Below are 26,252 nucleotides of genomic sequence, written 5' to 3'. Positions count from 1 at the left end.
CCAGGGGCTATTGTGACAACAGCCATTGCAACTCTCTAGATCTGCAGTCTGACCAAACAATATAACATCAGTCTTCCATCAAGTTGAGTACCTACGTTCAAAATTACATTTCAAGTTTAAGCATTGTTCTTGCAGACATAATACATTCAGGAGTATGAAAAGATAGTCAATTCACAAGAGAACAACAAATGCAGGCACTTAAATGCTCCCTAGGCAATTTTAAGAGTATTTATTAGTTATTCAGTACCAAGTGCAAAGCTATTGGCAGACACAGATAGTCACTAGATGTTGGATAGGAAATAAGTAAGTCCTTTGTCACATCTAAACAGAAATCCAGCCACTGTTATACCATTTTTCTCCACATTCATTGCAAATTACAAAAGTCATCATCTGTTCATCGGGATTTCCACAGCTCACCCAACCTGGGATAAAAAGTGTGCCTCTGGCAATTGCTGTCACTGTACAGTTAAATCTTTCGCACCGTCTGCACCTGATTTTCTTTGTCTTTGTTCCTTCCAGACCATGGGGTAGCTGATGGTCCTGAAGTCCAGAGGTGGTGTATGATGCTCTTTGCTGTTTCAGCTCCTCACTTGCCATATCCATCACTGACATTTCTGCAAACATCTGCGGAGTTACCTCCCCTGATAATATCTTCTGTCTTAAGTGAGGATTTTTAGGGTTCTTTAAATTTGCAATTTTACTTCGAATGCAAGCTTTGTACCTTTTATCATTTTTCAGATGTAACGTGTTTATAAATTGCTCAATTTCATTAGCAATACTCTTCCACATTTCAACCACTGTGTCATCAGCTGACTCTGAACCAATTAGGGCTTGGAAAAGAAGTTCCACACACTTGGCCCGTACAGCCTGGGTACTGAGCACATGCTGCGTTTTAGGAGCTACATCAGAGCCAGTTACTATTGAACCATTGCTTGTTGAAAGTTGTTTTTCATTGTGTGTTGCTTCAAGCATCTCATCTGTGGGGAGATTGTGGATGATCTCATTTCCCTTCATTATCTGGGAGGTTTCTAATTGTTGCACATGGATTTCACATGTAGAATCAGTTCCATCTGCCTCTTTTCCAGTCTTTCCTATCCCGTCATTGATTTTATTTGACTTCTCACTCTTTTCTTTGTTGGAAGCACAGAGTCTGTCATCTTGACCTTTTTCCTGGAAATTGTTGTTCTTGTAAAGCTTTTTCCACACAGACAATAGATTCCGTGCCTTCCTCTTGGTATCTGCATCAGAACAAGTCTTTAAAACTCTGTAAACAGCTCGAACAAGGTCAGTCTCCTGCAGAATTTCAAAGGTGACTGGAAGTCCCTTAAAATCATTCAAAAGGTACTTTATCTCCTGGATGCTGTTTGCTGAAAGAAGTTTATCAATCTGATGAGCTCTATAGATCACTTCTTTCAGATCATTAATTTCCATACCTGGCAAATATCAAACAGGGAGGCATCATTATTTATTGTATTCGATATGAAACATATATATTACATAAATTCCCAAATTAAAATCAGTACTGCACCTGAATGGCTTCAAATACAAGATTTGTTTACTGACTGAAAAATCAAAGGGGAATATGAGAGATAAGAGAACAGATTGGTTCAGAATGCACTGGAGCAGGGCATCTCACGGTGAGTGCGAGGATTTCCCTCACCCTTAAACTTCATTATTTTTGCTCTGCAAGTCACTGGAAGTACAAACTGATGGTGCCCAACAGGGCATCTGGGAACCCGGTGAACGACAAAACCAATAGTTAGCTCCTTAGCCCATTAAGTTTAAACAAGAAAAAGAAAGAAACAGAGTGAATAATAGAGATAGGAACAGGTGAAAAATAGGTGCAGAGAGAGAAATAAGAGGGAAAATGTTTGGGGTAAGGGATTGAGAAGCAAGGAAAGAAAGTTTAATTTATTAGCTACAGGTGAGGTGCCACAGTTTTAGTTGCTCTTTTCTGGGTTTCCAAAGTTGAGTGGCGTGTCAGGAGTATAAGCCAATTCTTTAAGGCGGTCCTTATGCCATTAAATAGCAGCCCTAAATTTTTGCGGCATGTTAATTCATATTTACCAGCATTGACTTGACACTCATTGAAGGTTGACAGCGAAGGTCTTTTTTAAAAAATGAGTTTGTTAATGCAGCAGCACAAATTATCCAACAATTGCGGTGATTCGCAATTCGCACTATGGGCGAAATTCTCCGACCCCCAGCAGGGTCGGAGAATCGCCTGGGGCCGCCGAAAATCCCGCCCCCGCCGTGGCAGAGATTCTCCGCCATCCGGGAAGTGGCGGTGGCGGGAATCTCGCCACTCCGATCGGAGAGGCCACTGCGGTGATTCTCCGGCCCGGATGGGCCGAAGTCCCGCCGCTGGGAGGCCTCTCCCGCCGCCGAGGTTTGAACCACCTCTGGAACAGCGGGATCAGCGGCAGAAGCGGGCCCCGGGGTCCTGGGGGGGGGGCGGGGGGGCGATCGAACCACGGGGGGTGCCCCCACGGTGGCCTGGCCCACGATCGGGGCCCCCCGCTCAGACTCCGGGCCAGTGCCCTGGGTGCACTATTTCTCCTTCCGCAGCCACCACGGCGGAAGCTGAAGAGAACCCCACATCGCGCATGCGCCGGCAGTGACGTCAGCGGCCAGCTGCCGCTAACGTCACTGCCGGCGCATGCGCGGACCGGCGAAAGCCTTTCGGCCAGCCCCGCTGCCGGGGGCGCCGGTGTTTTGCGCCAGTCTTCTGGTGCCAACCGCTCCGGCGCGGGGCTGGCCCCCAAAGGTGGGGAGAATTCCCCACCTTTGGGGAGGCCCGACCCCTGAGTGGTTGGCGCCACTCCCCTACTCCGGGACCCTCCGTCACGCCGGGTAGGGGAGAATGCCGCCCTATATCTCTTCCATCTTGGATTTTATCTTTACACGCAAGTAACAGCTTACATATTGAGCTCAACGTTATTTTTCTGGGGACTTCCGGTGGCGGCCATGGAGTGAGTGGTCGCACATTTGGCAGCTCCTGCTCGAGGCAGTTTCTTTTGGTCCTTTTCCCTGATTGTTGGGCAGATGTTTTCGTGGAAAAATGTGTAGAGGTGGTAGGGCAGCACGGTGGCGCAGTGGGTTAGCCCTGTTGCTTCACGGCGCCAAGGTCCCAGGTTCGATCCCGGCTCTGGATCACTGTCCGTGTGGAGTTTGCACATTCTCCCCGTGCTTGCATGGGTTTCGCCCCCCACAACGCAAAGATGTGCAGGGTAGGTAGATTGGCCATGCTAAATTGCCCCTCAATTGGAAAAAATTAATTGGGTACTCTAAATTGAAAAAAAAAAGAGGTGGTCGAGGGAAGTTAGACACCACTGGTGGTGTTGGTGGATGGATCCATGGACTAGAAATGGGTCGAGAAGAAAGGAGCTGCAGGAGCAATGAATTCTTTGTGCGCCACAAGTGAAGATGGCGGAGGATAAAGGCCCTGTCCTGCCCGCCCAAATGAGAAGTTCACCCAGCAGAGGAGGGAAGCCCACGAGGACCTAGTCAAGGTGGTGATCCACTAAAAGCTGGAAATGATCAGGTGAAACAGAGGCTAGAATCCCAGGGCCAGGCTATTCAGAAGGTAGAGGAGGGGATGGGGGAGCATGAGGAGCAGCTTACCTCGTTAGCGGTCGAGATCAGGATGATGCGGGAGACTCAGAAGCGGCCAAAGGAGAAGGTGGAGGATCTGGAGAACCTCTCCCAGAGGCAAAACCTAAGAATCATGGGGATGCCCGAAGACATCGAGGGAGCGGACGTTGTCTCATATGTAGCCAAGGTGTTGTAGAAGTTGATGGGGGACGGGGCCTTGAACTGACTCCTGGAGGTCGACCGGGTGCATAGGGCACTGATGAGGAAGCCACAGGCGAACGAGCAGCCGAGGGCGATGGTGGCGCGGCTCCACCAAGTCCTTGACAAGGAGAAAATATTGCAGTGGGCAAGGCAGACGAGGAGGTGCACTTGGGAAGGTGTCCGGGTGTACCAGGACTTGGGCACGGAACTAGTGAAGAGGAGAGCGGGGTTCAACTGAGTCAAGGCTGCCCTCTTTAAGAAGGGGGTGAAGTTCAGGGTACTGTACCCGGCCTGCCTTTGGGTGACTCGCAAGAGCCGTGAACATTTTTTGGGACACCAGAGGAGGCTATGGAGTTTTTAAGGGACTGGCAGGAGGAGGTGGACATTGAACTGTGGAGGAGGTGTGTGGAGATGTTTTTTTTCTCTACCTTTTTCGTTTTTGTTGCCTTTTGTTTGTTTATTATGGGTAAACCTCTCTTTTTATGAGGGGTCTTGTTGGGTTCTGTGGCAGGGTACTTGGGGAGGGTGAGTGCACCTTTTTCTTATTTCATTGTTGTTTTTGATATGGAGGTGTGCAAGCAGGGGGTGTAGGGAAATCAGTGGGGGGTAGGAGGTTTGGCACCATGGGCAGGTGCTGCCAGACTAGCTGGGCGGGCTAGTTAATGGGAGTGTTGGGGGGGGGGGGGGGGCAGTGGTTAGTGTAAGAGGAGGATGGGTGTTGCTGTTTTGATTAGGGGAGGAGGGGTTGCTGACAAAGGTGTGGTTCCTGCGGCGCAGCAGGAAGGGAGGTGGTGATGGTGTACATCCGAGGGTAGGCCTGGAGGGTTGTGTGACACGGGCTGGGGGCTGGCCCAAGAAGGGATATGGCTGATTGGCAGGGCGGGGGAGGGGGGTACTCCCAACCAGGTTGGTCGCATGGAGCGCGCGAGGGCTGAATGGGCCAGTCAAACAGTCGCGTGTGTTCGCGCACTTGAGAAGCTTGAAGGCAGGCATAGCCTTTTTGCAAGAAATGGACTTGAAGATCGGGGACCAGACGAGGCTGAGGAAAGAGTGGTTAGGACAAGTCTTTCACTCGGGATTAGATATGAAGACGCAGGGGGCAGCGGTGCTGATAAAGAAACGGGTGGCGTTTGAGGTGTTAATATTGTGGTAGATTCAGGAGGGAGATTCGGGAAGGTGAGCCGGAAGCTGGAGGTGATGCCAGTGGTCTTGATGGATGTCTATGCCCCAAACCGGGACGATATGGAGTTCATGAGGTGGGTGCTGGGGAAGATCCCGGGCCTGGACTCGCACTGGTTGATCATGGAATGGGACTTTAACACAGTCATTGACCCAGGTTTGGACCGGTTGAGTCAAAGTCGGGAGGGTGTAGGCAGTGGCGAAGGAGCTGAAAGTGTTCATGGAGCGCAATGGGGCGGTAGATCCGTGGAGGTTTGGGAGGCCAAGAGCGAAGGAGTTCTTGTACTTCTGCCATGTGCACAGGGTCTACTTGCGGATTGATTATTTTGTAGTGGACAAGATGCTGCTGGCGGGGTTTATTGATTTGGGGTACTCGGCGATTGTGGTTTCAGACAACACACTGCACTGGGCGGACTTGCAAGTGGATCGGGGGGGGGGGGGGGGGGGGGGTGCCCAACGCCTGCAGTGGAGATTGGATGTAGGCATGTTAGCGGATGAGGATGTGTGCGAGCGGGTGAGGGCCACCATTCGGGGGTATATGGAACTGAACAATATAGGTGAGGTGTCGGCCATCAATTTATGGGAGGCATTTACGGCAGTGGTCAGGGGGAGTTTATATCGATCTGGGCGCCCAAGGAAAAGGTGGAGTGAGCAGAGATGGCAAGCCTGGTAGATAGGATTCTGCGGGTCGACCAGAGATATTGGAGGCCCTGGAGGCGGGATTGTTGAAGGAGAGACAGAAGCTCTGGATGGAGTTTGGACTGATGTCCAGAGGGAAGGCAGTTGCGGAGGGCCAGAGAGGCAGTGTATAAGTACGGGGAGAAGGCTAGTAGGATGCTGGGCCACCAACTGAGCAAGCAGGTGGCGGTGAGGGAGATCGGAAGGGTGAAGGACGGGAGGGGAAGGGTGATGGTGGGGAATAATGGGGTTTTTGAGGAGATTTACAGGAGACACTATGAATCGAAGCCCGCCGGCTGAGGGAAGGGAATGTTGCGGTTCCTGGATGGGTTGGAGTTCCCCAGGGTGGAGGAGGACTTGGTTGGGGGGCTAGGGCCTCCCCCCATTGGACTGTTTGAGGTGCTGGATGGCATGGGGATGATGCAGTCAGGGAAGGTCCCGGACCCGGACAGTTCCGTGTAGAATTCTATAAGATGTTTGCTGGTGATCTGGGGGTTCCTGCTGGTGAGGGCATATAAAGAGGCTAGGGATAAGGGGGAGCTGTCCTCTACATTATTGCAGGCATCCCTATCCCTAATATTAAAGAAGGATAAAGATCCGGAGCAGTGTGGGTTCTTCCACCCGATTTTGTTGTTAAATGTGGCGGCCAAATTATCGGCAAAGATCTTGGCCTTATGGATTGAGGACTGTGTGCCGGGGGTTATAGGGGAAGACCACACGGGGCTCGTAAAGGGGATGCAACTGTCGCCGAATGTCAGGAGATTACGAAATGTGATAATGATGTCCCTGGCTGACAGGATCTGGAAGTGGCGTTGCTATGGATGCGGAGAAGGCATTAGAGCAGGTGGAGTTGGAGTATCTGTGGGTAGTGTTAGGACAATTTGGGTTCGGTAAGTGATTTGTAGACTGGATCCGATTGGTGTATAGGGCACCGGTAGCGAGCATATGGACGAACCAAGTGAAGTCAGGGCACTTCGGGCTACACCGTGGGACAAAGCAGGGGTGCCCACTCTTCCCATTGCTCTTTGCCCTGGCAATAGAGCCATTGGTAATGGGGCTTAGAGCGTCAAGGAATTAGAGAGGGATTGAGCACAAGGTCTCACTATACGCAGAGGACCCATGGGTGGCATCGGGGAAATTATGGGTATTTTAGAGGAGTTTGGCTGGTTTTCCGGATACAAGCTAAACATGAGGAAGAGAGGTCTTCCCAATCGAGGACACGATCAAAACACCTACTCATCCTGGCCACCATCAAAACACTTACTCATCCTGGCAGGAGGTGGTTGGGTGAGCTGCCATTTAAAGTGGTGGGGTGAGTTTCAGGTATTTGGGTACCAGGTTGCGCAGGGATGGAAACAAATTGAATCTGGCGTGGTTGGTGGAACGGTGAGGGGGGATTTGAAGAGATGGGATGTGCTGTCGCTATCGCTGGTAGGGTGGGTGCAGTGAAAACGACGGTGCTGCCGAGGCTCTTATTTGTCTTTCAGAACCACCCAATCTTCATCCCAAAATCATTCTTTTGGAAAGTTAATTTGTTGATCTCGGGATTTGTGTGGGCAGGGTCCTGTTGGAGTGGTGGCGAAGGGGGGGGGGGGTCTGGCCTTGCCAGACATAATGAATTATTATTGGGCAGCAAACATCACTGTGGTTAGGAAGTAGGTAGTGGGGGGGTCGGCGTGGGGGCAGATCGAGGCTGCCTCTTGTAGGGGTACGGGTTTAGGGGCATTGTTCTCGGCTCCTCTGCTGTTCTCGCCGGCCAGGTACCCCATGAGCCTGGTGGTGCTGACAGCCCCGCGGGTGTGGGGACAGTGGCGGCAGCTTTTGAGGTTGGAAGGTGCACGGGTGTGGGCAACGATTTATGGTAACCATAGATTTGCACCGGGAATGGTTGGTTGTGGGGTTTCGGGGGTGGCGATGGGCAGGGATTGAGCAGTTTGGAGATCTGTTTGTGGGGAGCAGCTTTTTGAGTTTAGAGGAATTGGAGGAGGAATATGAGCTGCTCAGAGGGAACGGGTTCTGCTATTTGCAGGTACAGGACTATGTGAGGAAGCAGGTGCCATCTTTTCTCAATCTGTCGCACCCGGGACTACAGGACAAGGTGGTGTTGAAAGAGGGTGTGGGTGGGGGAGGGCAAGCTGTCTGAGATTTACAAGAAGTTAATGGACTGGGAAGGAGCCCCGACAGGAGAAGTCATGAGGAAATGGGAGGTGGCTCTGAGGAGGATGAATGCATCTTTATCGTGCGCGAGGCGTAGCCTTATTCAGTTTAAGGTAGTTCACAGGGCACAAATGATGGTGGCCAGGATGAGTAGGTTTTTTGATGATGGCCAGGATGAGTAGGTGTTTTGATGGTGGCCAGGATGAGTAGGTGTTTTGATGGTGGCCAGGATGAGTCGGTGTTTTGATGGTGGCCAGGATGAGTCGGTGTTTTGATGGTGGCCAGGATGAGTCGGTGTTTTGATGGTGGCCAGGATGAGTCGGTGTTTTGATGGTGGCCAGGATGAGTAGGTGTGTGAGGCGGGAGAGGACAGCTGTGCACTGTGTGCGGGGAGGCCCGCAAACCATGTCCACATATTTTGTCCAAAGCTGAAGGGGTTCTGGCAGGAGCTCGTGGATGTAATGCCCAAGGTGCTGAAGGTGAAGATGGCCCCCGAGTCCAGAAGTGGCAATATTTGGTATGTCGGAAGACCCGCTAGTCCAGTGGGCGAGAGAGGCCAACATTTTGGCCTTTTCCTCCCTGGACGGATTTTGCAGGTGTGGAGGGATTGTGGACCGAAGCCAGGGATGTGGATGAGCAACCTGGCGGAGTTCCTAGAGTTGGAGAAAATCAAGTTCGCTTTAAGAGGGTCAGTTGATTGGCTTGCCCGGAGATGAAAGCTGTTCATCGACTTCTTTTTTTTTAAAAAGAGGTTTAAGTCATTTTATTTTGCTCACATTAATCGCCTAGTTGATTAATGGGCTTTATTTTTTTCTGATATGTCTTCAAGGATATTTCAATAAACTACAGTAGTGAAGCCCCAAAACAGCTTCAAGGATATTTCAGAAAATAATGTCAGTATAATTTCAGAAAAGGTTTGTAAACTTTACACTGCCATAGATCATTTAGGCCAAATGGCCAGTTTTGTGCTTTAGAAACAGTGTCTGTATTTTACACAACCCTCCTCCTATTACACAGGATAACATAGGAAGATACAGTGCAAAAACATTTGACCCAGCCATTTCAAACCGGTGTGTATACTTCCTCCATTCTTTCATATTGAATTCTTTTTTTAAAAATATTTTTTATTCTCCTTTTTCTCATTTTCTCCCAAATTTAAACCGAACAATAAACAATAATCAGTAACGAATGTAATGTCAATCCCCATATCAATAACAACGATGCCATCCGACCACCAAACCCCAGACATTAGCCCACATGTTAACATAAACAAATGACAAAAAGGAATCAGGAATCACCCATAGTCACCATTAACACATGCGGTCCCTCTCCCCCCAACCCTACCAGCCCCCACCCCGCCCCCCCAACCCCGAATGTTCGATGTGATCCAATTTGCGAAAGTGCACAATGAATAATGCCCATGAATTGTAGAACCCCTCCATCCTTCCCCTCAGTTCAAATTTGATCTTTTCAAGCATCAAGAATTCCAGCAGGTCCTCCCACCACGCCAGGGCACAGGCTGGAGAGGTTGATCAGCACCCTAACAGGATCCGCCTTCGGGGGAATCAACGAGGCGAAGGCAACAACATCTGCCTCTGCACCGTTTCCAACCTCAGCTGATCCGACACCCCGAATATGGCCTCCCGAGGCCTAAATCCAGTTTCACGTGCACCACTTCAGAGATTTCCCTAAACACCTCCTTCCAGTAATCCTCCAGCTTTGGACAGCACCAAAAGATATGAACGTGGTTTGCGGGGCCTCCCCCGCAATGTTCACACACATCTTGTACCCCCTCAAAGAGGCCGGCTCATCCTCGCCCTTGTATGGAGCGCTCTATACACCACCTTCAGCTGTATCAGTCCCAACCTCGCACACGAGGTGGAGGCGTTCACCCTCTGGAGCACCTCACATCGACTTCATCAGCGATAATTGAGGTGTTATCGGGGGTGGGGGTGGGGTGATATCGGGGTTAAAATGGGAAAGGTGAGGGCAGCACGGTGGTGCAGTGGTTAGCACTGCTGCCTCACGGCACCGAGGTCCCAGGTTCGATCCCGGCTCTAGGTCACTGTCCGTGTGGAGTTTGCACATTCTCCCCTTGTTTGCGTGGGTTTCGACGCCACAACCCAAAGATGCACAGGGTAGGTGGATTGGCCACGCTAAAATTGCCCCTTAATGGAAGAAATGAATTGGGTATTCTAAATTTATTTTTTTAAATGAAAAAAAATGAGAAAGGTAGGTCGAGAGGAGGGGGACGGCAGGGAGGTCGGAGTGTTCGGGTAGTTATTTATTTTGCATGAGATTTCTGTTTGTTCTTACTCCTGTGATGGTTTGTGTTTAATGTTTATATAAATGCCTTCATAGAAATAGTTTTAAAAACATTATTATTCTGGTACCTCCTGGGTCAATTTGAGGTGAGGAAAGCTAAGGTGGCGTATGAGGATTTTTCTTTTTTTAGTAAAAAAGGATGGAAAAGGAATTCATAAGTATTTCACAAGTACATCATTATTGCAAGAATTTTTAAAAGAGCTGAGACCTCAAAGGTTTTCAATTTGTAGATGGTGAACAAAAAATACTTTGCATGTGTTTTGACGGAGAGAAAAGTAGTGAAAGGGAGGTGAAATTTTGGATGATCGTATCAACAGATTATAACATCATTGACATCCTCAAAAAAGCAAAAAGCCACACGGCGATAACTTACCAGCATAAAACGTAAATTTCTCACCATGAACCGTTAAATGCAGCTGTCAAGTTCCTGGTGTTACCCGGCTAATTTGGAAGAGTTGCTGAGGGGAGAACACGTGGTGATTGACAGTGGGGGAGAAAAGAAAAATAAGCTGGTAAATCCTGTGGTGTGATTATAAGCTGAACAAATAAAACCACTGAAACAAGAACAGAAAATACCAGACAATCTCAGCAGGTCTGACAGCATCTGTGGCGAGAGAAGGGAGCTAATGTTTTGAGTCTGAATTATTCTTTGGAGAGGACTGGAAATAGGGTCAGATTTATACTGTAGTGGGAGAGGGGGGGGGGGGGGGGGGGGGGGGAAGAGCGTGGAGCAGTGGGGCTGATAGAGGGCCAGCGATAGGTGGAGGTTGACAAAGATGCCGTGGACAGAAGGACAAAGGGAATATAAATGGGGACGATTAAGGTTAAGGGTGGTGACAGTGGCACATAAAGAGATTAGAATGCATTAATGGCATAACAAAGGTAAGCAGTGTGTCAAAGGGCAACTAGGAACAGGGAACAGATGGCCCAAGTGGGGTGGGATGGGGGAGGCAATTGTGAGGGAAAAACAGATCGATGGAAATAATGAAAATAAATTGACAGAAATATATGTAATAGCACTGATAGAGTTGCAACAAAGATTGCCTGTCTTCCTTCTAATTAGAAACTATTTATGGTAGTTTGGGAGCTAAAAGATGGGAGTTGGGATTTTAGTTCCCTACATTATCCTTTTTTAAAAATATATTTTATTCCAAATACACTCAAACACCTCAACATAGCACCAAATAAATAAAGGACATACAGTTTGTTCAATTTTCCACCTTTTAACCCCCAACAAACAATTCCTGAAACATGGAGAGAAATGGCCTCCAGCGTACGTATACCCCTCCTTCCGAATCCCTAGAGACAAACTGTATCTTCTCCAGCCTAGGATATTCATACAAATCCCCCAACAAAGCCGGTGGCACTGCCAACCTCCAGTTCAGTAGTATCTGTCGACGGGCAATCAGAGAGGCAAAGGCCGTGACACCAACAACCTTCCCCTCCTGCAGCCATAGCGCCTCCGACACCTCATAAATCGCCCCCAGTGGGTCCATCATTATCCTGATCCGCACAACTCTCAACAGACTCTCAAACACCGCCTCCCAAAAGCTACCCAACTTTGCACACCCCCAAAACTGGTTTGCCGGCCTCCTCCCACACATCTTCTGATCCCAGGAAGAACCCACTCATATGGACCCTATATACTGCCTTGAACTGTTTAAGGCTCATCCTCGCACAGGAGGAGGTTGAGTTGATTCAGTGCATTATCTCACTCCAGATTCCCCACCCCATCTCAATTCCCAACTCTTCCTCCCACTTCCGCTTGATCCCATCCACTTGGACCAACCCCTTCTCTCCCAACCATCCATAAATATCTCCAATCCTCCCTTCCCTCCACTCATCTGGTGCCAACAGCTTATAGTCCGGCAGCCGAGGAAACCACAGCAATTCCTTCTGTGCAAAATCCTGCAGCTGCTAATATCTAAACTCACTCCCTCTCTCGCACTTACTCCAACCCCGCAAACTAGCCCTCAACAAACAGGTCCCTAACCTGCTCTACCCATTTCTCCTGCCATATCCCATCTATCCCTCAGTGCAAACTTATGGTTCCAACATAATGGGGTCAATACTGAGATATTGCCTCATTTAAAGTGCCTCCTCAGCTGATTCCTGATCTTAACTGAAGACTCCACTACTGGGCTGCTCGTATACTTCCCCGGGGAAAACAGCATTGGGGATGTCGCCAGAGCTCTCAAGCGCGATCCCCTACAAGATTCCTCCAACAACTGGACCCTGTCCGACCCTCCTTCCCCTCACTATCGTCTCATCTTCTCGGCATTCGCCGCCCTATAATAATGCAGCAGATTGTGGAGTACCAGCTCCCCCTTTTGCCTCCATCTTTCCATTAGGGCTCTACTAACCCTCAGTGTCGTGCTTGCCCAAACAAACTCCAAGGTCAGTTTGTCCACCCTTCAGAAGGAAAATTGGGAGGGATTGAAAAATAAACGAGAACCTTTGCAGCACATTCATCTTTAGCACCTGTACCCTCCCCATCAATTTCAAATGCAGGGTACCCCATGTTTTGAATACCCCCTCACCCCCTCTATCAGACCCATCAAGTTCCACTTATGCATGGTTACCCAGTCATGTGCCACCTGAATCCCTAGATACCAAAATCTAACCCCAGCCACCTTAAACGGCAGGGCATCCAATTCTCACTCCGCCCCAGAGCGTTCACCGGGAAGATCTCACTTTTCCTGACATTCACTTTATACTCGGAAAAGATCCCAAATTTCCCAACAAGTCTATAATTCTCCGAATACTTTCCAGTGGATTTACCACATACAACAATAAATCATCGGTGTGCAAAGATACCCTATGTCACCGCCACCTCACAATCCCGTCACTCATTCGCAGCTCGGAGCACAATCGCAAACAATGGTGACAATGGGCATCCCTGCCTTGTCCCCCAATACGACCCAAAATACCCCAAATTTATATTGTTCATTCTCACAATTGCTGTACCCAAGCCACGATGTTTTGCCCAAACCCAAAGTTCCCAAGGACCGCCAGTTCCACGCATTATCGACAAATAACAAATTCCAGCTATTCTCTCTTAATGCAAGAATTGTATACAGTTCACTGACAATTATAATTAACTATAAACTATATTACAGAAAATAAATGATTAAAAATCAATGGATGGCATATTGAAGAATATGCTGTTCTTATTATAAAACCAAAATACTGTGAATTCTGAAATAAAAACAGAAAATTTTGGAAAAATTCAGGTCTGGCAGCTAAACATTTCAAATGCGTATGACTCATCTTCAGAGCGAAAGGGAGGGAGAAATGTGATGGTTCATGAACTCTCTCCTCTATTTTGACACCCTTTAAAACCTAACAACCCCCGCCCCCTCTTCCATCATTATTGTCACAAGTAGGCTTACATTAACATTGCAATGAAGTTACTGCGAAAATCCCCATGTTGCTACACCCTGGCGCCTGTTCGAGTAAACAGAGGGAGAATTCAGAATGTCCAAATTACCTAATAGCACATCTTTCGGGACTTGTGGGAGGAAACCAGAGCACCCGGAAGAAACTCACACAGACACGGGGAGAGCATACAGACTCCGCAGAGACAGTGGCCCAAGCTGGGAATCGAACCTGGGATCCTGGCACTGTGAAGCAACAGTGCTAAGCATTGTGCTACCAGGACCATCTGACACTTTTTCTCAAGTTTTGCTTTTAAAGAGCGCTGGCCTTTATTCTGCAATTAACACATTCTGCTATCTTACCTTTATGCCACTATCCGCACCTTCTTCAATCTTTCTGAGAATTAACACTCCCTTTGCCTTGCACACATGACATCTTTGTCAAGTCTCTACTGAGTTCCCACCTTTCCCTGACAGTCTATTATGCTCCACCCCCTCTTAAACAGCATAAAATCTATCACATTTCTCCCTCTTTTTAGCTCTGAAGAAGCTAAATGTTTTAAAACATTAACTGTTTCTCTCTCCACAGACACTGCCAGACCTGCTGGGCGCGATTCTCCCAACGGGAGACTAAGTGCCGACGCCGGAGTGAAACCTGGAGTGTTTCACTCCGGTGTCGAAGGCCGCTCCTCGCCCCCTATTCCCCCCCCCCCCCCCCCCCCCCCCCCGGGGTGCTAGGAGCGGCGGCGCGTGAATCTCGAGCGCCCGGCCTTGACGCTTGTGTCAAAGCGGCGCACCGGGAATGACGTGGCCGGCAGCGCTGAAGTGACGTCAGTCGCGCATGCGCAGGTTGGCCAGCGCCAACCCGCGCATGCCCGGTTGCCATCTTCCCCTCCGCTGCCCCGCAAGATATGGCGGCTTATCTCCGAGTGGCCTGTCGAAAAACGCGACACACCATTTTTGGGGGGGTGGGAGAATCACGGGGGGTGCCAGGGCGGCATGGCGTGATTCACCCGGCCCTCCCGCGATTCTCCCACCCGGCGTGGGGTGCGGATAATCGCGCCCGCTGTGTTTTCCCAGCATTTTCTGTTTTAATTTGAAAAATGAACAAAAAAATTTGCTGTTTTATTATGTTACCTTTTTATTTCCCGAAGGATATACACCTGACTCATTGACCCCACTCCCTTTGGTGACGTAGGAAAACAAAGGGCCAGCTTCTACATATACACGTTGATCACAATCAATTCTCTCTCCAGCTCCTTTCTTAACCCCTCTACTACCTCTGTGCTGTTCGACCATTTGTCCAACATCCAGTATTAGATGAGCTCCAATTTTATCCAGCTCAACACTGTCAAGAACCCACTGTCTCCCGCTAATACTAGAACAATTTACATTTATATAACCCCGCTTAACGTAGTAAAACATCCTAGGATGCTTCATGGGGGCCCTTATCAAACAAAATTTGATGTCAAGTCACATAAGGAGATGTTAGGACAGGTGGCCAAAGATTTGGTCAAAGAGGTAGATTTTTGAGGAGCATCTTAAAGGAGGACAGAGAGTGAGCAAGGTTTATGGAGAGAATTCTAGAGCTTAGATCTAGAGAACTGAAGGCAAAGCCATCAATGATGGAGTGATCAAAATCCACGCAGGAAAACAAAATATAAACTTGGTACGTGAATCGCTAATTTCACCCTTTTTCTGACCACTGTCTCAGGTTGAACAAGGCTGCTTACAATGCCAGTGTTGCGTTTGACCCTCTCCATCACAAAGATTGCTTACTTATACCTCCATCACACAGATCCTGCCCAGTTGCTGCTGCTCCAATGCTTCCAACTTAAAATTCTTATCTTCATGTTTAAATCCCTTCATGGCTTTGTTGCCCCTCCCCACCCCTTTAATTCTGTAGCTTTCTACAGCTCTTCCACTCCATCAATACCCTATTCCAGAATTTTCTACCCCTCCCTTACTTCCTGTTTCCTTCTTTTCCCATATCCCGCCACTGAGAACTGGGCCTTCAGACACCTAACCCTCACACTCTGGAATTCCCAATCTAAACTCTCCTGCTTCTCTACCTCTCTCTAATCCTTTAAGACCTTCCTTAACATTTAGCTCTTTGACCGAGCATTGGTTACTGTAGCCACCTGAGATGGCCACTAACGAACACAAAATGGAAGACTGCAAAGAGTGCAGGGAAAACGGACATGTTAAAGAGCAAACAGCTTGCAGAGCAATTAAGTATTGGGACAACTGCAGAAACCGATTTCTGACGGCTGCAGAGACCAGGCAGCGCTGTGAATGAGAAGCCGTTAGCATACTAATGAGGTGATACCTGGCAAGTCCCAGATAAAATGGACACAAATTAAGTATCAATCGATACATTCAATAGGAGGCACGAGCCAGTGGCGCCAGAGAAGCCCAGGACAATAAGTCCTAAGAACCGCCCCAGCAACCTATGATTGGGGGGTTCAAAACATATCGATTGGGAAGAGGCCCAATCGATCCCAAGCAGGTAAGGGAGTCTGCCCAAAGGGGCGCGGACCCCCTGGGACCTATAAAAGACAGGTCCCACACATGGTTCAGTCTCCTGTCTCCGGCCTCCGGCTCCAGCCTCCAGACCCCTGTCTTCTACACCAGCCATTGAGCAGCAGCCACCAAAACGTAAGTGCCTAAACGACGACCGCTACCTGAAACCGGCATTACTGACACCCTTGCCAACTGATAGCGATTCAAAGCCTGCAGACCAGAACAGAACAAAGGCCTTGTTCCCTGACCTCGCAGTTCCTTCTTAGCTAAGTATTAGTTGTTTAGTGGTAGAAGGAAGTTTAATCTTTAGCGTGTGCATGAGTGTTATTATAATTGTGTTATAATAAACTCTAATTGTTTTGGACTTACTAATTGGTGTACAGCTTTATTGCTTTGAACTTCACCTTGAAACCTGTGGCGGTGTCTTTACGGCACCTGGCGACTCCAGAGCTTAGAACGTGAAACAGAGCCAAAGCGAGTGTTAAGCACACTCACCCAGAACGACCAACATTACTCCTCCTAATAGCTCCTTCTTTGACTTGGTCTCCATTCAATCGGATTTTGCCTCTGAAGCATCTTGAGGAATTTTTCTCAGATAAAGATGCCACATAAATGCTAGGAGTTGTTAGTGACTTTACCAGCCTTGTGTTTAGAATAATTTATAACAATAAGTGATGTCTAAAGATGTGACAAACTATAAATTCCAATTGTTACGAAGTTTCTATCAACATACTTGAGAGTTTTAGGATCGCCTCACTCCTTTGAACAATATACTCTGTTCAAAGTATAATGATATATTATAATATATTATTTCAGGATATATTATACCAAGCATATTGAAGCTCCCTCCAATGGCCTTGGTTATAACAACAATGTCAACAAATGCTCCAGAATCATCTTAACAGCTAACCATAGGCTGGATGCTGCAAATGTCCTCAGTGGTTCATTCGAGGGACAGGGAATCCTTTTGATTGCCATACAGTCACTTCTACTGCAAAGTATAAATACAGACTCCAGTGAAATTGGGCTTGGCTATGACTCCATTTATGGTGAGCAACCTGTCTTCTCGGCTCACAAATGAAGACCTGGTTGAGGTAATGAAGGGTGGCTGACACCCCCAGAATTACACCCTGGCAAGATTCAGACCTGACATCAAAGTAACATAGAAGATTAAAGGAAGAAAAATGGCATCACATTAACCTCTGTGAAATACCGCGCTGCTGCAGTAACACATTTTTACAAAATGTTTTTGGAGTTTTACCTTAATTTTAGTCAAACTATAACTAAAATTAATAATTTGCGCCCCAGTGACTTAATGATAGCTGAGCTGTCTCACTGCATCTCAGTGCTGTGGAAGCCTGCACAAATGCACATTGTACAGTCCTTCTGCAAGGCATGTTACTGTGGCAACAATGACCCCTGAAGTTAAATACAAAGCAGCTGATCTTTTGAACAATATTCTGCCTTGTGGAAGCTGTTGATTGTCGGCCTTCTGCACTATCAGAATCAGATGGCGGCATTAAACACATGATGAAGAGAATCAACCCCAACCGACATCAGCACAACAGCCAGGGCCCCTATCCTCCCAAACTGATCAAAGAAACGTCTTCAAACTCCTGAACTATATTGAATTCAATGAAACCAGTGATGTCAGGAAATTTGGATGTATCATTGCACATCTCTCACAAGCAAAAACAATTTGTACTCATATACCATGATTAATTTCCCAAGGCACTTCACATGAGCAGAATAAAACAAAATCGGACACCAAGCCACAGGTGGAAACATAAAGACAGATGATTTAAAATCTTGGTCAACCTGATAGGTTTTAAGGAGTGTTTTAAAGGAGTGAAATGAATTAGGCAGCTAGAGAGGTTTAGAGTGTGAACTCCAGTGCCGAAGGCAGCTGAAGGCATGGCCAACAATGATGGAGCCATGAAAGTCTGGGATGGTTAAGGTGGCGAGTATTGGGGCAGAACGGGTATCTCTTGAGGTTTGACGGTGGGATCATGTTGGAAACGGCAGAAAATGTTCTGTTGAAAGAGGAAGCTACCGGGGTGGAAGGCAAGCACATGAGAGTCCAACCACAGGAAATGGGATGGCTGTGGAAATGGAAGAAAATTTAAGAATTTAATGTGTGGAAGGTGGCATCATCAGAGCAGATACAATGAGGAAAGAGAAACTAGGGGAAAAGAATGGAGATTCCCTGGAACTGGGATAGGAAGAGGTATAATCCAGGTCGTTCTGTGAATAAGTAGGCTTATAATTTACATCATTAAAATCAAATGTATCCAGGAAGGGAAAGGAACGGTCGGGATAACCGAGTAAAAGTATGGGATACCTAGAAATTGAAGCACAGTTAATTTAAAAAATATGGCTCCAGTTGAGGGCTGGATACAGCTTTGACAGTGTCATCAATTAAATGAAAAAAAAGTGATCAAAGAATTTTAGATTGCAGCTGGCAGTCTGGATGCACAGTACCTACCTCTAAAGCCATAGCTTGGACAGAGATGAGAAAACATTTTCAAAATAAGTCACACTTAAAACTCATCAGTTGAAAACAACTTTGTTACTTATAAGCAAAAACTGCATTACATTTTGGAACTCACTCATGTGAACTCACCCACTATAATTACCACCCCAACATCAGATAAAATGCAAAGTAGAGTCCAGAAGATAGGTTAAGGGTGAATAAGGATGTATAAATGGAATGTCATTTTGCAGCAAAGAGCATCATTGGAATTGTGTAGCTCAGGGTTTGTAAAACTGTGGATCGCAACCCATGGGCAGGTGTCAGGACAGTGGCGGAGCGATTGGTCACCGCATTCCTGATCGCGGGTGAAGTGCCCAACAGCCGCCACCGGCTTTAAAATTCAGAATGCCGGCCAGGGCCGGCTTTTAAAGGAAACGATGCAGTCTTCCAGAAGGAAGAGTTTTCGCTAATACAATTTTGTTTTGATTAAGAGGCTCCCTGGGGAGTTAACTAGTTCTAAGTTTGGTGAGGTTATGCCATTGTTGGGTGGAGCTAAGGCATCAGGGCTTTTTGAGAAAGCATTTTTCAGTTTCAGTTCTGATTCTGCCTGAAGCTGAGACCAAGTAAGACAGTTTGTTCTCCCTGTAGGTTAGTTTAAAGAGATTAACTATATTTAAAGCAGTGTAGACTTGTCTGAAGACATAGGGGATCTGAAATAAGCCAATTGAAACAGTTTTTGAAGACATACAGCCAGAGTTTCTTCAGAGATTTGACTCCTGTAAAGCAGTGTCAAGATTATCTCTTTTTCAAAGAATAACTCTGTAAAGCAAGTATTCTTCTGTGCCATTGGTATTTAACGTGGATTGAGATGAGATGGTTTATTTTCTTGTTGTTTAAGTGGGAATAAAGATAGCAATTGAGGGTATTGCAATTACTGTATTAATTAGCATAGTTTAAGGCTAATTGTAAGCTATTGTTGGGTGTGATGTTAAAGATTTTAATACTGTGTTAATAATAAAGTTTGTTTTAATATACCATATCCCTCTATCTTCCTGCAATCACTCCGGGAGTGAAGTATCCTTCCCTCACAGTATTACAAAATTAGAATAAAATAATGGGGGTTTGGTCCAGTATCCTAGCCACTGTTGGGTCTTGTCTGGGATTGTAATAAGCTCAATGAAGTTGGTTGCATTTCTAGTTTCAAAGAGGCAACACCACGAAAAACAGTTCTGAAAATTCTCTTCTGTTGTCTTGAAAAGTAACACAATAATAAAGTGGATGGAATCATCTGGTCCCACTTACCTATGAACATGATGAAACAGATACTGAGATGTAGGTTATGAATTTCTTCTATCTTCACACTTATTCCCTCCTCTATTTACCAATTTCCCTGCAAAAACGTGACAATGATAAATGATGAAAACAGGATTCCAATTAAAATGAAGGTTGAACCTGGTCCATTCGGGCAGCACCTGGAGCACAACCCTCCGGCCTGCAGGTGGCGGTGTAGCAGCAACACCACATCCACAGTTGGACTAAACCCGACAGAACCGCCTCAGAGAGGAGAAGGCCGAGGCCGAGCGAGACGGGGCCTGACTTGGGGTCACGCTCAGAGCGCAGCAGTTGAGAAACAGCCGGCCCGCCAGAATAAAATCTGACGCTGTTAATTTCTCTGGGCGATCTTCAGACAGAGAAAACAAACCAGGTTACAAACCAGCTGGTGACGCGGCCTCCACACCAGAGAACCAGTGAATCCGCTCGGGCTCCGGTTTGGCGATATACCCTCCCCTCCAGCGGGTGGCGCTGCAGAACGGAGCAAGGAGTGAAAAACTTCAACCTCTCTTCACAGAGAGAGCAAACTGGACCCCAGGCAGAGCAAACTGTACCTCAAACTCCAGACATAGCACACTGTACCCCAAACCCCAGACAGAGCACACTGCACCCCAAACCCCAGACAGAGCACACTGCACCCCAAACCCCTGACAGAGCAAACTGCACCCCAGACAGACCAAACTGCACCCCAAATCCCAGACAGAGCACACTGCACCCCAAACCCCAGACAGACCAAACTGGACCGATTAGGCAGCACGGTAGCATGGTGGTTAGCATAAATGCTTCACAGCTCCAGGGTCCCAGGTTTGGTTCCCGGCTGGGTCACTGCATTTGTGGAGTCTGCACGTCCTCCCCCTGTGTGCGTAAGTTTCCTCCGGGTGCTCCGGTTTCCTCCCACAGTCCAAAGATGTGCGGGTTAGGTGGATTGGCCACGCTAAATTGCCCGTAGTGTCCTAAAAAGTAAGGTTTGGGGGGGGGGGGTTGTTGGGTTACGGGTATAGGGTGGATATGTGGGTTTGAGTAGGGTTATCATTGCTCGGCACAACATCGAGGGCCGAAGGGCCTGTTCTAAGCTGTACTGTTCTATGTCTATGACCCCAGACAGACCAAACTGCACCCCAAACCCCAGACAGCAAACTGCACCACAAACCCCACACAGAGCAAACTGCACCCCAAACCCCAGACAGAGCAAACTGCACCCCAAACCCCAGACAGAACAAACTGCGCCCCAAACCCCAGACAGAGCAAACTGCACCCCAAACCCCAGACAGCAAACTGCACCCCAAACCCCAGACACAGCAAACTGCACCCCAAACCCCAGACAGCAAACTGCACCCCAAACCCCAGACAGCAAACTGCACCCCAAACCCCAGACACAGCAAACTGCACCCCAAACCCCAGACAGAGCAAACTGCACCACAAACCCCACACAGAGCAAACTGCACCCCAATCCCCAGAGAGAGCAAACTGCACCCCAAACCCCAGACAGCAAACTGCACCCCAAACCCCAGACAGCAAACTGCACCCCAAACCCCAGACAGCAAACTGCACCCCAAACCCCAGACAGCAAACTGCACCCCAAACCCCAGACAGCAAACTGCACCCCTTACCCCAGACAGCAAACTGCACCCCAAACCCCAGACAGCAAACTGCACCCCAAACCCCAGACAGCAGACTGCACCCCAAACCCCAGACAGAGCAAACTGCACCACAAACCCCAGACACAGCAAACTGCACCCCGAACCCCAAGCAGAGCAAACTGCACCCCAATTCCCAGACAGAGCAAACTGGACCCCAAACCCCAGAGAGAGAGCAAACTGCACCCCAAACCCCAGACAGAGCAAACTGGACCCCAAACCCCAGAGAGAGAGCAAACTGCACCCCAAACCCCAGACAGAGCAAACTACACAGCAAACCCCAGACAGAGCAAATTGCACCCCAATCCCCAGACAGAGCAAACTGCACCCCATACCCCAGACAGAACAAAATGCACCCCAAACCCCAGAGCAAACTGCACCCCAAACACCAGACAAACTGCACCCCAAACACCAGACAGTGCAAACTGGACCCCAAACCCCAGAGAGAGCAAACTGCACCCCAAACCCCAGACGAACTGCACCCCAAACCCCAGAGCAAACTGCACCCCAAACCCCAGACAGAGAAAACTGCACCCCAAACCCCAGGCAGAGCAAACTGCACCCCAAATCCCAGGCAGAGCAAACTGGACCCCAGACAGAGCAAACTGCACCCCAAACCCCAGACAGAGCACACTGCACCCCAAACCCCAGACACAGCAAACTGCACCCCAAACCCCAGACAGAGCAAACTGCACCCCAAACCCCAGGGAGAGCAAACTGCACCCCAATTCCCAGACAGAGCAAACTGGACCCCAAACCCCAGAGAGAGAGCAAACTGCACCCTAAACCCCAGACAAACTGCACCCCAAACTAACTGGACCCCAGACAGAGCAAACTGCACCACAAACCCCAGTCAAACTGCATCCGAAACCCCAGACAAACTGCACCCCAAACACCAGAGAACATACTGCACCCCAAACCCCAGACAGAGCAAACTGCACCTCAAACCCCAGGCAGAGCAAACTGCACCCCAAACCCCAGACAGAGCAAACTGCACCTCAAACCCCAGACAGAGCACACTGCACCCCAAACCCCACACAGAGCAAACTGCACCCCAAACCCCAGACACAGCAAACTGCACCCCAAACCCCAGACAGAGCAAACTGCACCCCAAACCCCAGACAGAGCAAACTGCACCCCAAACACCAGACAAACTGCACCCCAGACAAACTGCACCCCAAACACCAGACAGAGCAAACTGCACCCCAAACCCCAGACAAACTGCACCCCAAACCCCTGACAGAACAAACTGCACCCCAAACCCCAGACAGAGCAAACTGCACCCCAAACACCAGACAGACCAAACTGGACCCCAGACAGACCAAACTGCACCACAAACCCCAGACAGAGCAAACTGCACCCCAAACCCCAGACAGCTCACTGCACCCCAAACCCCAGACACAGCAAACTGCACCCCGAACCCAAAGCAGAGCAAACTGCACCCCAAACCCCAGAGAGAGCAAACAGTACCCCAATCCCCAGAGAGAGCAAACTGCACCCCAAACCCCAGACACAGCAAACTGCACCCCAAACCCCAGGGAGAGCAAACTGCACCCCAATCCCCAGACAGAGCAAACTGGACCCCAAACCCCAGAGAGAGAGCAAACTGCACCCAAAGCTAACTGGACCCCAGACAGCAAACTGGACTCCAAACCCCAGACAGAGCAAACTGCACCCCAAACCCCAGACAGACCAAACTGCACCCCAAACCCCAGACAGCAAACTGCACCACAAACCCCACACAGAGCAAACTGCACCCCAAACCCCAGACAGAGCAAACTGCACCCCAAACCCCAAGACAGAGCAAACTGCACCCCAAACCCCAGACAGAGCAAACTGCACCCCAAACCCCAGACAGCAAACTGCACCCCAAACCCCAGACACAGCAAACTGCACCCCAAACCCCAGACAGCAAACTGCACCCCAAACCCCAGACAGCAAACTGCACCCCAAACCCCAGACACAGCAAACTGCACCCCAAACCCCAGACAGAGCAAACTGCACCACAAACCCCACACAGAGCAAACTGCACCCCAATCCCCAGAGAGAGCAAACTGCACCCCAAACCCCAGACAGCAAACTGCACCCCAAACCCCAGACAGCAAACTGCACCCCAAACCACAGACAGCAAACTGCACCCCAAACCCCAGACAGCAAACTGCACCCCAAACCCCAGACAGCAAACTGCACCCCAAACCCCAGACAGCAAACTGCACCCCAAACCCCAGACAGCAAACTGCACCCCAAACCCCAGACAGCAGACTGCACCCCAAACCCCAGACAGAGCAAACTGCACCACAAACCCCAGACACAGCAAACTGCACCCCGAACCCCAAGCAGAGCAAACTGCACCCCAAACCCCAGAGAGAGCAAACTGCACCCCAATCCCCAGAGAGAGCAAACTGCACCCCAGACAGAGCAAACTGCACCCCAAACCCCAGGGAGAGCAAACTGCACCCCAATTCCCAGACAGAGCAAACTGGACCCCAAACCCCAGAGAGAGAGCAAACTGCACCCCAAACCCCAGACAGAGCAAACTGCACCACAAACCCCACACAGAGCAAACTGCACCCCAATCCCCACACAGAGCAAACTGCACCCCAGACAGAGCAAACTGCACCCCAAACCCCAGAGAGAGCAAACTGCACCCCAATTCCCAGACAGAGCAAACTGGACCCCAAACCCCAGAGAGAGAGCAAACTGCACCCAAAACTAACTGGACCCCAGACAGCAAACTGGACCCCAAACCCCAGACAGAGCAAACTGCACCCCAATCCTCAGAGAGCAAACTGGACCCCAAACCCCAGACAGAAAAAACTGCACCCCAAACCCCAGACAGAACAAAATGCACCCCAAACCCCAGGCAGAGCAAACTACACAGCAAACCCCAGACAGAGCAAATTGCACCCCAATCCCCAGACAGAGCAAACTGCACCCCATACCCCAGACAGAACAAAATGCACCCAAACCCCAGAGCAAACTGCACCCCAAACACCAGACAAACTGCACCCCAAACACCAGACAGAGCAAACTGCACCCCAAACCCCAGACGAACTGCACCCCAAACCCCAGACAAACTGCACCCCAGACAAACTGCACCCCAAACCCCAGGCAGAGCAAACTGGACCCCAAACCCCAGAGAGAGCAAACTGCACCCCAAACCCCAGACAGCAAACTGCACCCCAAACCCCAGACAGCAAACTGCACCCCAAACCCCAGACAGCAGACTGCACCCCAAACCCCAGACAGAGCAAACTGCACCACAAACCCCAGACACAGCAAACTGCACCCCGAACCCCAAGCAGAGCAAACTGCACCCCAAACCCCAGACAGAGCAAACTGCACCACAAACCCCACACAGAGCAAACTGCACCCCAATCCCCAGAGAGAGCAAACTGCACCCCAGACAGAGCAAACTGCACCCCAAACCCCAGGGAGAGCAAACTGCACCCCAATTCCCAGACAGAGCAAACTGGACCCCAAACCCCAGAGAGAGAGCAAACTGCACCCCAAACCCCAGAGAGAGAGCAAACTGCACCCAAAACTAACTGGACCCCAGACAGCAAACTGGACCCCAAACCCCAGACAGAGCAAACTGCACCCCAATCCTCAGAGAGCAAACTGGACCCCAAACCCCAGACAGAACAAACTGCACCCCAAACCCCAGACAGAACAAAATGCACCCCAAACCCCAGGCAGAGCAAACTACACAGCAAACCCCAGACAGAGCAAATTGCACCCCAATCCCCAGACAGAGCAAACTGCGCCCCAAACACCAGACAAACTGCACCCCAAACACCAGACAGAGCAAACTGCACCCCAAACCCCAGACGAACTGCACCCCAAACCCCAGACAAACTGCACCCCAGACAAACTGCACCCCAAACCCCAGACAGCAAACTGCACCCCAAACCCCAGACAGCAAACTGCACCCCAAACCGCAGACAGCAGACTGCACCCCAAACCCCAGACAGAGCAAACTGCACCACAAACCCCAGACACAGCAAACTGCACCCCGAACCCCAAGCAGAGCAAACTGCACCCCAAACCCCAGAGAGAGCAAACTGCACCCCAATCCCCAGAGAGAGCAAACTGCACCCCAGACAGAGCAAACTGCACCCCAAACCCCAGGGAGAGCAAACTGCACCCCAATTCCCAGACAGAGCAAACTGGACCCCAAACCCCAGAGAGAGAGCAAACTGCACCCCAAACCCCAGACAGAGCAAACTGCACCACAAACCCCACACAGAGCAAACTGCACCCCAATCCTCAGAGAGAGCAAACTGCACCCCAGACAGAGCAAACTGCACCCCAAACCCCAGGGAGAGCAAACTGCACCCCAATTCCCAGACAGAGCAAACTGGACCCCAAACCCCAGAGAGAGAGCAAACTGCACCCAAAACTAACTGGACCCCAGACAGCAAACTGGACCCCAAACCCCAGACAGAGCAAACTGCACCCCAATCCTCAGAGAGCAAACTGGACCCCAAACCCCAGACAGAACAAACTGCACCCCAAACCCCAGACAGAACAAAATGCACCCCAAACCCCAGGCAGAGCAAACTACACAGCAAACCCCAGACAGAGCAAATTGCACCCCAATCCCCAGACAGAGCAAACTGCACCCCATACCCCAGACAGAACAAAATGCACCCCAAACCCCAGAGCAAACTGCACCCCAAACACCAGACAGAGCAAACTGCACCCCAAACCCCAGACGAACTGCACCCCAAACCCCAGACAAACTGCACCCCAGACAAACTGCACCCCAAACCC

The 26,252-nt window shown here is 49.4% G+C and overlaps 1 protein-coding gene across 4 annotated transcripts; it reads right to left on the bottom strand.

Annotated features, from left to right (window-relative positions):
- Positions 1–212: 212 nt before the first annotated feature.
- On the bottom strand, positions 213–20,294 carry LOC119969198 (transcription elongation factor A N-terminal and central domain-containing protein). Of its 4 annotated transcripts, XM_038802460.1 has the most exons (4): positions 20,222–20,294; positions 19,810–19,897; positions 10,508–10,592; positions 213–1,433 (listed from the first exon to the last, which is right to left on the bottom strand). In XM_038802460.1, exon 4 carries the CDS (start codon positions 1,429–1,431, stop codon positions 322–324), a length of 1,110 nt encoding a protein of 369 aa, XP_038658388.1. In that variant the 5' UTR covers positions 1,432–1,433; positions 10,508–10,592; positions 19,810–19,897; positions 20,222–20,294; the 3' UTR covers positions 213–321. The 4 variants fall into 4 exon arrangements, with proteins under 4 accessions (XP_038658388.1, XP_038658389.1, XP_038658387.1 ...); XM_038802461.1 differs by having other exon boundaries at positions 19,810–20,282; XM_038802459.1 differs by lacking the exon at positions 10,508–10,592 and having other exon boundaries at positions 20,222–20,282.
- Between the last annotated feature and the right edge of the window lie 5,958 nt (positions 20,295–26,252).

The sequence above is a fragment of the Scyliorhinus canicula genome, chromosome 7 (assembly GCF_902713615.1).
Source record: "Scyliorhinus canicula chromosome 7, sScyCan1.1, whole genome shotgun sequence".
Taxonomy (NCBI): Eukaryota; Metazoa; Chordata; class Chondrichthyes; order Carcharhiniformes; family Scyliorhinidae; genus Scyliorhinus; species Scyliorhinus canicula.
Note: the sequence above shows the minus strand (reverse complement) of the source record. Positions and strands in the feature narration are given on the sequence as shown.